This window comes from Cyanistes caeruleus, unplaced genomic scaffold, assembly GCF_971803275.1.
Source record: "Cyanistes caeruleus unplaced genomic scaffold, bCyaCae1.hap1.1 HAP1_SCAFFOLD_69, whole genome shotgun sequence".
In the NCBI taxonomy this organism is placed as follows: Eukaryota; Metazoa; Chordata; class Aves; order Passeriformes; family Paridae; genus Cyanistes; species Cyanistes caeruleus.
The window spans coordinates 3,051,050-3,067,132 of NW_028255886.1; the positions used below are offsets into that span (position 1 = coordinate 3,051,050).

A 16,083-nucleotide genomic window follows, 5' to 3' on the forward strand; every position below is an offset into this window, starting at 1 on the left:
AAGCCAAGGGACCTAGTTGTCAAAATTCTAATTTCATTTATAAAAGTATTTTAACAAAGAAGGCTGGTACAACAACATTGGTATTTAACAACCGTGACACAATATGAGCTATATTAACAAAGAAGGCACCTTATGATGACAACATTCTACTGTTCAAACTGTAAAATATCTTTCTGTATTGATCAGGAGGTCAGGATTTACTCTTTACAATCCTGATGCTGAATATCTCCTTAGGGAGTCTGGTCACAAAGAAGAATGAATCCCTCGCAGGCTGCCCCTGTTTGGACAACCTGCTCCTCACCCCGAGCCTCAGCATGTCTGACATGGCCCACCTGGGACTGACATCCTAAAACATTGATAACATTTATCAACTTCTCTTTATCAATAAAATTGAATTAATTAATAAAAATAAAATTTCATTTTTATAATAATATTGTTTTGTATTTTTATAACCTAATTTTTATATTTATATAAAATAATTGATACATTTTTAGCAACTAAAAACATTATTGGTCCTTGGTTCAAAGTTCCACCTTCATTAATTAATTGATCACTATTTATCCCTGTTTATGCTAATTACACCTATTTTTAGTCCTTTGATCATATTTTTTAATCATTTTCTCAGACAGGGTAAAAGGGACCACTTTGGGGTCCACGGAAACTTTTCTGAGGAACATTTGGGGCAGTTTTGTGTCTGGGGAGGGAATTTAGAGAGAACTTGGTGGTCTGGAGGACACTTGGGGGAGTCGGGTGGGCACTTGGAGGGGTACTTAGGGATTCTGTGGGACAATTCGGGGCCTGGGGGAGCACTTGGGGGTCCAAAGGGGCGCTTGGGGGTCAGGGACGTGAATCTGGGGGCCCTTCGGGGACCAGGCGGGCACTTGGGGGGCTGTAACGGGGAATCTATGGGTCGCGGGGGATGATGGGAGCTGTAGGCGCTGATGTAAAACGGTTTAATGGGGCCGCGGAGCATCACGGGAGTTATAGGCGCAGCTCCAATGGGTTCCAGTGGGGCGTGGGGCATGACGGGAGATGGAGTCCCGGCTGCAATAGCGTTTTACGGGCGTCGCAGAGCATGATGGGAGCTGTAGTCCCGTAAGTGGCTCGGAAGGCGCATTTGGCGATGTGGGGAGGTACTTGGAGAGCATTTCTGCGTCCGAGCCGTGGCTGCAGGTCCTCGGGGCGAATGTATACGGCTCGGGAGCGCCTAGGGAGAACCTGGGGAGCTGTAACCGGGCTCTTTGGGGCGCGGGGCACAGCAGGAGGTTTGGGCGCGGAACTGTGTTCTGGGATGATGGGAGATGAATTCTCAGCAGTGTCTGGAAGGGGCATCTGTGAGGTCGGGAGCATTCAGTGATCCAGGGACGTTTTGGGGGGTCCCGAACGGGCGCTGAGGGGGCACTCGGGGATCCTGAAGGGTCTGGGGGACACATGGGACCTATGGGGGGCGATCCCAGGGTTCTGGGGAGCGCAGGGCATGTTCCCAGTTCCTCACAACCTGGTCTCAATTGCCCCCTGCAGGCTCCTACTCACTGCCAGGACGATCCCAGTATGATATCCCAGGATGATGTCAGTACACAGCCAGTGCAATCTCAGCCAGTGCCAGGATGATCCCAGTACAAACCAGTCCCTGCCAGTGCTGCCACTCCTGGGATCCCCCAGCCCTCTCTGTGTTCCCCCCTCCCACATTTCCCCAGAGGAGCCCCAAGGGCTGGCAGTCCCCAGCCAGGGTCCCCAGCCAGCCCAGTTTTGGGGGATCTGCAGCCCCCAATTTTCCCAGTTTCCCTCTCCTTTTCCCTGGGCCGGGTTCCCTCCATCCCCAGCGGGTGGGAGCAGCGGAGAGCCCCGCGCTGCCCATCCCGACCTATCCTGGCTCCATCCCCGCTCCTGCTGTGGGCTGTGAAGGGTTCGGGAATGGGGCACCGAGGGTGTCACTGCTCCTGGGGGAGGAGGGGGAGGGATGGAAGAGGAGGGATGAAGGAGAGCAAGACAGGATGGAAGTAGGAGAAGGGAGTGGTGTTAGGGAGGAGGTGGAGGAGGGAGGAAGAGGCGGAGCAGGAGGAAGAGGAAGAGGAGGGACAGAGGAGGATCAGGGAAAGGAGAAGGAATCACAAGGTCCAGCACACCCTGAATTCACAACCCCCACCCGTGGGATCATCACCCCGCATCCCACAGCTGACCGGGGTGGGGGAGCTTGGCCCTGGTATCCTGGAGGGTTCCTGGGTTGGGTTTTTTTGTGGGTGATGTTTGAAGAATGAAGAACTCCAAAGCTGTATGCAAAATGCCCCTTGGGGGAACATTGGGGGGGTCCTGGTGGCAGCTGCTGGCAGAGGCAGCCTGGAGGAGCAGAGCCCTGTGTCCCCCAGGACCCCAAAGTGGGGAGCCCAGAGAGGAGGAGCTCTGCAATTTGTTGGACCCTCAACCGCCTGGAGAGGGGCAGGGAGAACTCCTTGGACCCCCTGCACCCCAAAGCAGAGAATAAGGGGAGAAGGGACTCTGAAGCCCCAAAAACCTCCAGCATCCCTAAGTGCTGAGATGGAAACGGGGAACTTCTTGGATTCCTGGCACTCCCAGCAGCCTGGGGAGGGCAGGGACTGAGTAGACTGGGGACCCCCAGTGCAAGCGTGACCTCCAGGAGCTGGGATGGGAGGGAAACCCTGAACACCAAAGGGGAGAGAACAGAGATGGGGAACTTCTGGGAGGCATTTTCAGGGCTGAATCTTGGTGTTTGGGGTTTTTTATGGACTGCAGATGCTTGTTGACTTCTAGAGATGAACATGGGCAGAAGGAACCCCCTCAGCCGATGTGCTCATGAATCGTATTTTTCCCCAAGACAGGATTTCCCATTCCCAAACCTTGGCTGGATGGAAGAAGAGGCTACAAGGAAGAGGAAGATGCCCCAGGACACCCAGGCAGGTGAGGAGGAAGTCAGTGCCCCTTTCCCCCTCTCTCCTGCTCCATCTCCCAGCCCAGCATGGCCCCCAGCTGCAGGACAACCCCGCTGCCAACGCCGTCCTGCTGTGGATGCACTGGGGGGATCTCCTTCCCCTTCCCTCTGGCACGGAGGCAAATCCCATCCTCTCCTTGTCCTTCCTCCCCCAGACAAGGAGCTGAGGATGGAGACCAGGGAGGACAAATCCCCACGGCAGAACCTCATGGTACAGGCTGATTTGAGCAGCTCCACAGCACAGAAATCCAATGGGGAGGAAAATCCCTGGAGATCCCACAGGAGGAGGGGCTCCAAACCCATCCCAGGGTGCTCTGAGGAGGAAAGACCCACCCTGTGCCGGGAAGGCGGCCGGAGATCCAGCCAGGCCTCTGAGCTGGTGGTCCATGAGCAGCTTCAGGATGGGGAGAAGCGCTACAAGTGCTTGGAGTGTGGGAAGAGCTTCAGCTACAGAAACAGCCTGATCCACCACCAGATGATCCACACTGGGGAATGGCCCTATGAGTGTGGGGAATGTGGGAAGGGCTTCAGCTGCGTCTCCGACTGCATCCATCACCAGTGCATCCACACTGGGGAGAGGCCCTACGAGTGTCCCGAGTGTGGGAAGAGGTTTCAGACCAGCTCTCATCTCCTCCAGCACCAGTGGATTCATACAGAGGAGAGGCCTTTCCACTGCCCCGACTGTGGTGGGGGCTTCAAGGACAACTCCAACCTCAATAGGCACCGGTGCATCCACACTGGGGAGAGGCCCTATGAGTGTCCCCAGTGTGGGAAGAGCTTCAGAAACAGCTCCTACCTGACCATCCACCAGAGGACCCACACTGGGGAACGGTCCTATGAGTGTGGGGAATGTGGGATGACCTTCAGCCAGAGGTCCCAACTGACCATTCACCAGATGACCCACACTGGGGAGAGGCCCTATGAATGTCTCCAGTGTGGGATGAGGTTTCGCATCAGCTCCACTCTCCTCGTGCACCAGCGGATTCACACAGAGGAGAGGCCCTTCCGCTGCCCTGACTGCGGGAAGGGCTTCAAGCGAAACTCCCACCTCATCTCCCACCGGCGCAGCCACAGCGGGGAGAGGCTCTACAAATGTCCCCAGTGTGGGGAGAGCTTCACCCAGAGCTCTAACTCAACCAGACACCAACAGAGGCACCACTAAGGGAAGCCCTGCGAGTGCCCCAAGTGCAGGAAGAGCTTCATATGCTGCTCCAGCTCCATCCCCCATCAGAGGACCCACGTTGGGCAGAGCCCTGATGACCCACATTACCAGTGATCTGTGTTGGGAAGACACTGGGCTGGTGGTCATTTTAGTTTGGTTTCAATTATCTTTTGGTTCATCTTCATCCTTGTAAAACAGACAAAATTGGGGTAAAAATCAACAAATTCATCAAAAGCATCTTAAGCCTCACTTTTTACTAGTGTTTCAAGGGAATCTGGGATTTAGGGAGAAACTTGGGGGTTGTGGCGGTATTTGGTGGAGTTGTCTCCATTTCTTGGCATTCAAAGGGATGAGAGGGTTTGATCTGCCACCTCTAAACCACTCCAAAATTTTACCATTCCACAGCCTCTAAGGGTGTGATGCCTTAAGCTTTAGCTTTCATATTTTTCATATTCTGCACTGGCTAGGTTTTTAGTTTTGAACTTCATATTAAGTGTTGGTGAGCTCTCTTCACAGAGTAGGTAGACAAAACAATTCCTTTTCTAGCTTGATACTAAGGGCAGTCATTACAAGTTTCAGGCCCAAAAGCATAAACAAGGGTGGACTAAAGGAAGAAAACAAGAAGGATGGGACTTCACCATCTGAAGCTGTAATTGGACAATGAACCCAAATATGCAGATGGACCTAAGCTTACAAAAATGTGAGACCTTACAATGAGTAGTTCATCCATTTTTGTGGCCATTTTTGGTTGATCTTGGGTGTAGCCCTGGCCAGGCTCTTGTATACCCAAGGTATATCCTTTAAGGCCTTATAATAAACTTTATTCTTACCTCTGTGCAGCCTCTGTTCTAGGTCAGCCTTCTGAAGGCATCAGGTGGAATGGGGTTGGAAGGGGACTGGGCGAAGTGGGATGTAAATCAGGTGGGGTGAGATGGGCATTGGTGGGGCAGGATGGGTGGGATAGGGATTGGGAGGTATGAAATGGGCAAAATAGGGGTTGGGAAGGAGGTCTTGATGTCCAGCAGAGATGAGATGGGTTGGCCTTGGGATTGGGGAGGTGCGGTGGGGTCTGGAATGAGACAGCCAAAGTTTGGGGATGATGAAGGGAGGGGGAGCCCATTACTGAGTGAGCTTTTGTGTGAGGTGCCCCTGCCCAGGGAGGCAAAGATTTGGTTTCAAATGAACATGATTAAAGTGAGAGGTGTGGGCAAGAGGGAATTCCATCCCTCTGCCTTGGAGTATGGGCCCTGCAAGCCCAGGAAGAAATTCCACCCTGGACCCCTCATGGGATGGCAACCCAGGGATTTCTGATTGTGTTTGGGCCCCTGGTGTTTCTCCCTTGCTGTGTTCCCAGTGGTCCCTAACCTTGAACTCCACCCTGATTCTCCAAACCCATCTCCCTGCCTCTGTTCGGGGCTGTCTCTGGATCTGAGTTTGTTCCTCTGCTGAATAAATGTTTTCCTGAGCAGAATCCCGTCTTGTTGGTGTCCCATGCCAGTTCCTGGTAACTATAGCCTCCCTGGACATGAACCTGCGGCCCTGGAACGCAAAACCCCGCAAAATTAAGACCCTCCCCAGACCTCCAAAATCCCAAAATTCCCTAAAATTCACCCAAAACTCCCCAAATTCCCTTAATTTCCCTATAATGCTCTTTTTGTCCCCCTCTGCTGCCTCTGCAGATGGTGTCTTGGGGACAACTCCAGGAATTTGGAGGGGGTCTCTCCTCCTCTTCCATCCCCAAAAACCCAGCACTTTTGTGAAAAAAAATCCCAACAATCCCTTGGATTCAAGGGGATGTTGCCCCATTTTTTATGCATTTTGGGGGGGTTCCCCCCTAATTTGTCAGTGTTTTTTGCCATTTTTTGGTGGTTTTGGCATTTTTCAAAGTGAGCTTTTTTGGGGGGGGTTCCCCCAATTTTTTGGAGGTGGGTGCCTCAATTTTTTTCTGGGGGTTCACCCCCTCCCCCAATATTTCCTCCATTCCCCTCCCCCCAAATTGGGGTAAGAGAGTCTTTTTTTTCCTTTTTTTTTTTTATTTTTACCTTTCCCCCCCACCTTTTTTTTTTTTTCCTCTTTTTATTTATTTGCAATTAATTTTGAGGGGCAGGAATTTTGGAGAGGGGTCACCTGGGGTGACACGAAAAGTTGGGGAGACCCTCTTCCCACAAAAAATAGGAAAAATCCCAAGAATTCTGGTGGTTTTGCCCAGACCCAAGGTGTGAAAAATGTGAAAAAAATTATGTTCTCAGATTTTTGGTGATTTTGGGGGAGAGGGTTGCAATTTTGGGGGGATTTTGGGGAAGGGTTGCTGTTTTTTGGGGGGTGTTCCCAGGTTTTGGAGTGGAATTGAGGAATTTGGTGGTTTGGGGGAAAACTTTGGAGCTCCTGGGGGGAATTTCGGGGTTTTAGGGCAGGAATTTTAGGATTTTTTTGTAACATTTGGGTGTTTGGGGGGAAATTTGGGGTTTTGGGGAGAACTTTGGGTTTTTTAGGGGGAGGATTTGGGGTTTGGGGTAAAAAAACTGGGGTTTGGGGTAAAAAAACTGGGGTTTTGGGGTGGAAAATTTGGTGGGATTGGGGGCAAAATTTTGGGGGGAGAATTTGAGTCTTGTGAGGATGTGGGACTTTTGGAAGATTATAGGGGTTTTGGGGGTATTTGGAAGGAATTTTTGGATTTTTTGGGGAGGAATTTGGTGGTTTTGGGGGGAAAATTCAGGGGTGCTGGCAGAGTTCTGATTTTGGGAAGGGGATTTGGGGAGGATTTTTTGGATTTTGGGGGAATCTCCACTGATGGGGAGGAGTCCTGATCACAGTGAGGAGCTGCATTTTGGGGAGGCCAGAATTTGGGGAGGGGTCTCAGGGAGGATTCCTGATTTTGGGGTGGGATGTGGGGGGATTTTCCAGTGATGGGGAGGTTTCTTGGGGGTGGGATTTTGGGAGGAGTCTCATTGGGGGACCATCCTGAGCTGGAAGCAGGGGGGATGTTGGGAGTGGAATTTGGGGAGTGTAAGAAATGGAAATAATTTGTGCTAACTAAATTGTAACTATTTGGAAAGTTATTATTAGAAGCAATCAGGGCAATTAGTGTTGCAAGGCAGATGGACCCCTTTACAGATATTACATGTTAAAATTAAGATACCGGATGTAGTTTTGAGATAAGTAATGTCCCAAGAGAAAATTGACCATGAGATGGACAAAATTGGAATGACTTCAGGCAAAGGCCTGAAAATTATGAAGTGTAAGACTAATTAGTGGAACACAATGCTTACTTACATAACACAATGCTTAGTACGCACACAAAACCTGCAAGGTTATCTGGAGGACAACAAGGATGAATGTAAGCCTTTGTCCAAAGACCACCAAAAGAAGACTGAAGACCCCCTAACAAAAAGTTAAACATGCGCCGTGAAGAACAGTGATGTAAAATTAAAGAATCGGAAATAGGAAGAGACTTACGGGAAACATTAATGAATATGTATAAGCATACAGTATATAAGTTTAGTTTGAATTGCTTTGTTTTATATGTGAGGTAGGGTGAGAAGTCCTCCGCATAACCCGTTCAGTTTTGCTAGTGCTTTAATCATTCTTAATTATTGGCAAGCTATATTCATATCTATATATCTATATATCTATATATCTATATATATATATCTGTATGATATATATATATATATCTATCTGTATGTGTGGGTGTGTGTGCATATACGTGTGTATATATATATATATATATATGAATATATTCACTAAATTGTACTCTTTTGCTAAATTGTATTCCTTTACATCAAATTGCTATTCAATCCACTAAATTGTACTCTTTTATTTAATTGTTTTCTTGTATTCAATTCACTAAATTGTATCATTTTTTTTTTCTTATTATTAAACTGCTGTTAACCCAATAGACCTAGTCGTCCAAATTTCAATTTCATTTATGACACTGCCCTTGGGTGAGTTACATCCACAGCGAGAGGGAGGAGGAGATGATCCCACCCATGGCTGCTGCTGGGTCCAGACATTTGGTGATATAAAGCTGAGCCAGAGCTTCAGCATCTCTCCCAAAATCACAGAATCACAGAATGCCTTGCCTTGGAAGAGACCTTAAAGTTCATCTCATTCCACCACTTGCCATGGGCAGGGACACCTTCCACTATCCCAGGCTGCTCCAAGCCCCGTCCAACCTGGCCTTGGACACTTCCAGGGATCCAGGGGCAGCCATGGATTCTCTGGGCAAGCTCTGATCTCTGCCCAGGTGAGCAGGGTCAGGACCCAAGGGAGCAGCTGGAGCTGGGCCGGAGCAGGGCTGGGGATCAGCAAAAGCTTCTTCCACCACAGGGGGCTGGGGCAGTGCCCAGGCTCCCCAGGGAATGGGCACGGCCCCGAGGCTGCCGCAGCTCCAGGAGCCTTTGGCCAGCGCTGCCAGGGATGCACAGGCTGCGATTGTTGGGGTGTCTGTGCAGGGCCGGGGGCTGGACTCCATGATCCCGATGGGTCCCAGATCCCAGCTCAGCCCCTTGTGCAACTCTCAGCCTTTGGCTCAGCCTTTGTGTCCCCTGGAGGCGCTGGCAGAGCTGATGGGGTGGGGCAGGAGCGGGGCAGCCCCGGCGTTCCCCTGGCAGTGACACCACAGCCGGGGCAGCCCCAGCGTTCCCCTGGCAGTGACACCACAGCCATGGCAGCCCCAGCGTTCCCCTGGCAGTGACACCACAGCTGGGGCAGCCCCAGCGTTCCCCTGGCAGTGACACCACAGCTGGGGCAGCCCCAGCGTTCCCCTGGCAGTGACACCACAGCCATGGCAGCCCCAGCGTTGCCTCCCTGGAGATGCTCCAAGGGAAGCGTCCAGAGCTGCGTCCAGTCAGTGGAACTGAGCGGCCACTGAGCACCCCCAGCCTGGGCTGCTGTGGATTCCTCTGCAGACAGCTCAGGGAAGGTCCCCTTGGCCACCCACACAGTGCCCCAGACAAGTGTCACATACAGTTACAGAGCTCTGCCCAGAGCTGACAGCAGGAATCAATTAAAAAAAAAAATTAAAAAATTAAAACCACCAAAAAAAACAAGAAAAAGAGGACTCCTCCCAGCAGATCCTTTCCATCCTTCAGTTTTCACGTCTGCATGTGCACAAGACCTGGGGCTGCAAAAAATGAGGCTTCATTGGCACATTTGCAGGAAAAGCAGGTTTAGGGCAGGTTATCAGCAGAACTGTTCTCAGCTGGGTGAAAAAGGCCCCTTTGGCAGCTGCAGGGCCATTGAAAATGCAGATCCTTAGGCCATGGGGGAGAAAAGGGCTCTGAATTCCCCTCCCTTGACACACAAACCCTGCTCCCAAGCTGCTCCCCACACAGGATTCTACTGGAAGACTGTGGAAAGCTGAGAGTTGACTTTGGCTTCTCCATGTTCCGTGTCCTAAAGCTGCCTGGGAGAAGAAATTTAGGGTCAACTCCACTGGCACAATCCCTCCTGGCCCAGGGCACAGCCCCAGGAAGGTCTTTGCTCCTCGCTCGGCCCTCCCTGAGGAGGCTGGCAGGGCTTGCAGTTTTATGGCATTTGTCCTTGCTGCCCCTCATGTCCCACTACCCCACAAAGAGCCCCGAGCCACCCGTGAGGGACAGGCCCTGCTGGGCCAGGCCTGGGCTCAGGGCTTGGCCTTTCTGCTTCCTCCAACCCAGCCAGGGCTGGCTCAGCATTGCAGTTCCCTGTGCTGTGCCCCAGGCTCGCTTGGCCCCTGCTGGAAAGGGACCTGAGGTACCTCGATCCCCTCGGGCAGTGCATGGGAGAAAACAACTAGCTTCCCAGGAGGGGGGAAACAAACTTTTACTTGAAAATTTAGAGAATGAAATACTTGGGAAATCATAAAGTGACATGGAATTACAGTAAAGCACTTCACAGAGCACTGACTAAGCAAACTCTAATCCATCCAACTTCAAATTATACAGATTTGGAGAAAAGGAATTCAAGAGAAGAGAGAGGGACAGAGATCCACAGTCAGCCTTGGATCCAGCGCCATCTCAGCTGCTGTGAGCTCCGGGGCTGTGGCACATGTCAGTGTCTGTAAGAGACGCTTTCGGGGTGTGGACGTTCCGGGACACGGCAGAGACCTCTATAATCGAGTTAGATGTCAGTAGTTTATTTCAGGGCGTGGGAGAGAGAGAGAACCTGCTAGGAGCCAGCAGATGAAGCTCAAAGCAGGCTCAGAGGGAACAATACAAAAGGGAGTAAAATATGAATACATGAGTTCAAGACTTAAGATAGCTAAGAAAGAGAGTAACAGAACAGAAGTGAGAGAGCTGGGAAAAGAGCATAAAGAAGAGAAGTAAAAAGAGCAGGAAAAAGAGCATAGAAAAAGTGAGGCAAGAGAGACCAGAGAGCGTAGCAAGAGAGCGAGCTCTCCTTTACAGTTGCTTATATAACCTTTGCATTGAATATTTTATTCCTTCACTAACCAATCTTTCTAAGTATACTAATACAGTAACTTTTGTGTGTGACCTGTAGAAATCGCTGCTTTTGCATATTTTTAGTTATCTCAGGGTCCTTCAGACCTTTCCTTATAAGGCTGGGAAGAGGGGTCTTAGCTTAGTTTTATTGGGGGAAAGAATGTGTTCTGGCATACCAGACCGGCTTCTTTCAATTATTCAAACTGTTCTTTCATTTGTATTTCTTCCTTAGTCTTTCTGGCTAAGGAGTCATATTTACAATTTCTTTCTAATTCTACCTTCCCAACAAGTGTCACACCCGTGTCACAGCCTCACCTGCTGTGGTTCCTCTCCCAGGTGGGGTTTTTGGGGTGCCAGGGGCTTGGCAGCCACTTTGGGGCTGGAGCAGAGGCTGCAGTGGCTGGGCTAGGGCAGAGACTGCACCACCCATTCAGAACTTGTTCTGCCCCCCAGACACACACTGGAGATGTCTGGGACCATTCATCATTTCTCTGCTCTCCAGCACCAAGGCAACGCACTCTGGCTGCAGCTCTGAGCTCATGCCCATGGCAACTACCCCTGACAATGGGGCTCCATGGAGCTGCTCTCAGGAACCCCCCAAGAGCTGGGGAGTGCCTCAGAACTGCCTCAGAAATGTGGGATACCCTAAAATCTCTTCAGGAATGTGGAATATCCAAAATCTCACTCAGTAACGGACATGCCCTCCCTTCATCATTCCCAAACTTTGACTGTCTCATTGCAGGCCCCACCCCATATCCCCAATCCCAACCCCAACCCATCCCATCCCTGCTGGACATCAAGACCCCCTTCCCAAGCCTGATTTCCCCCATTTCACACCTCCCAAACTCCATCACACCTATCCTGCCCCACCCAATGCCCATCTCACCCCTCCTGATCTGCATCCCACTTCACCCAATCCCCTTCCAACCCCATTCCACCTGATGCCTTCAGAAGGCTGACCTAGAACAGAGGCTAGACAGAGTTAAGAATAAAGTTTATTAAAAGGCCTTAAAGGATACACCTTACAAGAGCCTGCCCAGGGCTACACCCAAAATGGACCAAAAATGGTCAAAAAAAACCAAAAACAAACAACTCATCACGAGGTCTCACATTTTTGTAAGTTGAGGTCCATCTGCATATTTGGGTTCATGGTCCAATTACAGCTTCAGATGATGAAGTCCTGTCCTTGTTTTCTCTCTTCAGTCCACCCTTGTTTATGCTTTTGAGCCTGGAACTTGTAATGATTGTCCTTGGTCTCAAGCTAGAAAAGGAATTGTTTTGTCTACCTACTCTGTGAAGAGAGCTCAGTAACAAAACAGGAAGTTCAAAACTACAAACCTAGACAGTGCAAAATATGAAAAATATGAAAGCTAAAACTTAAGGCATCACACCCGGAGGGGTTGTGGAATCCAATAGTTTTGAGTGGCACTGTGCAGTTTTCAGTGGCATTGAGTGGTTCTGAGGTGACAGATAAAACTCTCGTTGCTTTGAGTGACAAAAAATGGAGAAAACTCCACCAAATAGCTCCACAACCCCCAAGTATTTCCCTGAATACCAGATTACCTTGAAGCACTAGTAAAATGTGAGGCTCTAGATGCCTTTGATGAATTTATAGACTTTTACCCCAATTTTGTCTGTTTTAAAGGGATAAAGATGAATCAAAAGATAATCGGAACAAAACAAAAGGACCACCAGCCCAGTGTGTTCCTAACACAGATCACTGGGAACGTGGGTCATCAGGGCTCTGCCCAACGTGGGTCCTCCCATGGGGGATGGAGCTGGAGCAGCACATGAAGCTCTTCCTGCACTTGGGGCACTCGCAGGGCTTCCCTTAGTGGTGCCTCTGTTGGTGTCTGGTTGAGTTAGAGCTCTGGGTGAAGCTCTTCCCACACTGGGGACATTTGTAGAGCCTCTCCCCGCTGTGGCTGCGCCAGTGGGAGATGAGGTGGGAGTTTCGCTTGAAGCCCTTCCCGCAGTCAGGGCAGCGGAAGGGCCTCTCCTCTGTGTGAATTCGCTGGTGCACGAGGAGAGTGGAGCTGATGCGAAACCTCATCCCACACTGGAGACATTCATAGGGCCTCTCCCCAGTGTGGATCATCTGGTGAATGGTCAGTTGGGACCTCTGGCTGAAGGTCATCCCACATTCCTCACACTCATAGGGCCGTTCCCCAGTGTGGGTCCTCTGGTATATGGTCAGGTAGGAGCTGTTTCTGAAGCTCTTCCCACACTGGGGACACTCATAGGGCCTCTCCCCAGTGTGGATCCTCTGGTGCCTGACAAGGGTGGAATTGTGCTTGAAGCCCTCCCCACAGTCAGGGCAGCAGAAGGGCTTCTCATCTGTGTGAATCCGCTGGTGCACGAGGAGATGAGAGCTCCTCTGAAACCTCTTCCCACACTCGGGACACTCGTAGGGCCTCTCCCCAGTGTGGATGCGCTGGTGACGGATAAATTCAGAGTTGCAGCTGAAGCTGAAGCCCTTCCCACATTTCTCACACTCATAGGGCCATTCCCCAGTGTGGATCATCTGGTGGCGGATCAGTTTGCTGCTCCGGCTGAAGCTCTTCCCACACTCCAAGCACTTGTAGCGCTTCTCCCCATCCTGAAGCTGCTCATGGACCACCAGCTCAGAGCCCCGGCTGGATCTCCGGCCGCCTTCCCGGCACAGGGTGGGTCTTTCCTCCTCAGAGCACCCTGGGATGGGTTTGGAGCCCCTCCTGCGGGATCTCCGGGGCTTTTCCTCCCCATTGGATTCCTGCGCTGTGGAGCTGCTCAAATCAGCCTCTTCCACGAGGTTCTGCCCCAGGGATTTGTCCTCCCTGGTCTCCATCCTCAGCTCCTTGTCTGGGGGAGGAAGGACAAGGAGAGGATGGGATTTGCCTCCGTGCCAGAGGGAAGGGGAAGGAGATCCCCCCAGTGCGTCCCCAGCAGGACGGTGTTGGCAGCGGGGTTGTCCTGCAGCTGGGGGCCAGGCTGGGCTGGGAGATGGAGCAGGAGAGAGAGGGAAAGGGGCACTGACTTCCTCCTCACCTGCTTGGGTGTCCTGGGGCATCTTCCTCTTCCTCACAGCCTCCTTCTCCATCCAGACAAGGATTGGGATTGGGAAATCCTGGTATGGGTAAAACAGGGGAAGAGTACATTGACTTTGAATGTCTCTCGGTCCAAGACCATCTCTAGAAGTCACCGGTCATCTGGGGCCCATAAAAACCTCCCAAACACCAAAATTCAGCCCTGAAATTGCCTCCCAGGAGCTCTCCATCTCTGGTCTCTCCCCTTTGGTGTTCAGGGTTTTCCTCCCTGTCTCAGCTGCTGGGGGTTATGCTTGCACTCAGGTTCCCCTGTCTGCTCAGTCCCTGCCCTTTTCAGGCTACTGGGAGTGCCAGGAATCCAAAAAGTTCCCCCTGTTTCCATCTCATCATTTAGGGATGATGGGGCTTTTTGGATTCCCATGGCCCCTTCTCCCCTGATGCTCTGCTTTGGAGTGCAGGGGGTCCAAGGATTCCCCCCCGCTCCTCTCCAGGCTGTTGAGGGTCCCGTGAATTTGTGGTTCCTTCTCCTTTCTATGATCTTCCTTTGTCCCTCCCCCTCCTCCCCCAGGAGCAGTGACAACCTCAGTGACCCATTCCCAAACCCCTCACAGCCCACGGCAGGAGCGGGGATGGAGCCGGGACAGGTCGGGATGGGCAGCGTGGGGGTCTCCGCTGCTCCCACCCGCTGGGAGATTGGGAAAATTGGGGGCAGCAGATCCAACCTGGGGCTGGCTGGGGACCCTGGCTGGGGACTGCCAACCCTTGAGGCTCCTCTGGGAAGATGCAGGAGGGGGGAACACAGAGAGGGCTGGGGGATCCCAGGAGTGGCAGCACTGGCAGGGACTGATTTGTACTGGGATCATCCTGGGATCGTCCTGGCAGTGGCTGAGATTGCACTGGCTGTGTACTGACATCATACTGGGATGATACTGGGAGCAGCTGGGACCATGCCAGGAGAGACTGTGATCACACTGAGGGAGACAGATCATACTGGCATCATACTGGGATGATACTGGCAGTGAGTAGGAGGCTGCAGGGGGCAATTGAGACCAGGTTGGAGGCAAATGTGATATACTGGGAGTGAATGGGATCGTGCTGAGGCTGACTGGGAGAGTTGAGATCAAATGGGATCATGCTGGAAGGAACTGGGAGAAACTGGGAATATGCCCTGCGCTCCCCAGAACCCCAGTATCGCCCCCCATATGTCCCATAAGTGTGCCCCAAACCCTCCAAGATCCCCGAGTGTCCACTCAGCACCCGTTCAGGACCCTGCAAAGCGTCCCCGGATCCCTGAATGCTCCCAACCCAACAGATGCCCCTTCCAGACACGGCTGGGAATTCATCTCCCATCATCCCAGAACACGGTTCCACGCCCAAACCACCTGCCGTGTCCCCCGCCCAAAAGAGCCCGGTTAGAGCTCCCCAGGTTCCCCCCAAGTGCTCCCGAGCCGTATACATTCGCCCCGAGGAACTGCAGCCACGGCTCGGACGCAGAAGTGCTCCCCAAGTGCTTCCTCACGCTGCCAAACGCGCCTTCCGAGCCACTTCCTGGACTACAGCTCCCATCATGCTCCGCGGCGCCCATAGAGCGCTATTCCAGCTGGGACTCCATCTCCCGTCATGCCCCACGCCCCACCGGAATCCACTGGAGATGCGCCCATAACTCCCGTGATGCTCCGCGGCCCCATTAAACCGTATCATACCGGTGCCTACAACTCCCATCATCCCCCGCGGCCCATAGATTCCCTGTTACAGCCCCCCAAGTGCTCGCCCGGACCCCAAAGTATCCCCAGATTCCCCTCCCTGACTTCCAAGTGCCCCCCTGGACCCCCAAGTGCTCCCCCAGGCCCCGAATTGTCCCACAGAATCCCTAAGTGCCCACCTGGCTCCCCCAGGTGTCCTCCAGACCACCAAGTTCTCTCTAAATTCCCTCCCCAGACACAAAACTGCCCCAAATGTTCCTCAGAAAAGTTTCCGTGGACCCCAAAGTGGTCCCTTTTACCCTGTCTGAGAAAATGATTAAAAAATATGATCAAAGGACTAAAAATAGGTGTAATTAGCATAAACAGGGATAAATAGTGATCAATTAATTAATGAAGGGAATTGTGGTACTTTGACCAAGGAATGATAATGTCTTTAGTTGCTAAAAATGTATCAATTCTTTCATATAAATATAAAAATTAGGTTCTAAAAATACAGAACAATATTATTATAAAAAAATAAAATTTTATTTTTATTAAGTAATGTAATAAAGAATTGGGTAAATAAAAATTCGGAATAAGAGGTTTAAATAAAGTATGTGTAAGTATAACTAATGAAAATACGGAATAAGGAATTCTCCTCCAGGTCGAGGCAGAATTCCTTTTCCAAAGTCACGGATTGCAAAAGAACCCCCCCCAGATAACAAGCTTCAGCAGGCTCATCAACTCGGAGGAAAGGACAGGACACAGGTCATCATAGAAACAAAAGAACCAGCCTGAAAGTCTACCTCCAGATAAAGGCAACGCCCGGCCGATTTCGGCT

At 51.3% G+C, this 16,083-nt stretch overlaps 1 protein-coding gene across 1 annotated transcript in view; it reads left to right on the forward strand.

The window, feature by feature from the left end:
- Positions 1-16,083, forward strand: part of LOC111944947 (uncharacterized) — a 225,502-nt gene that overhangs the window by 122,553 nt on the left and 86,866 nt on the right. Inside the window, 1 exon segment of the mRNA XM_086872677.1 lies at positions 3,416-4,050. Coding sequence (XP_086728803.1) covers positions 3,416-4,050 — 635 coding nt within the window.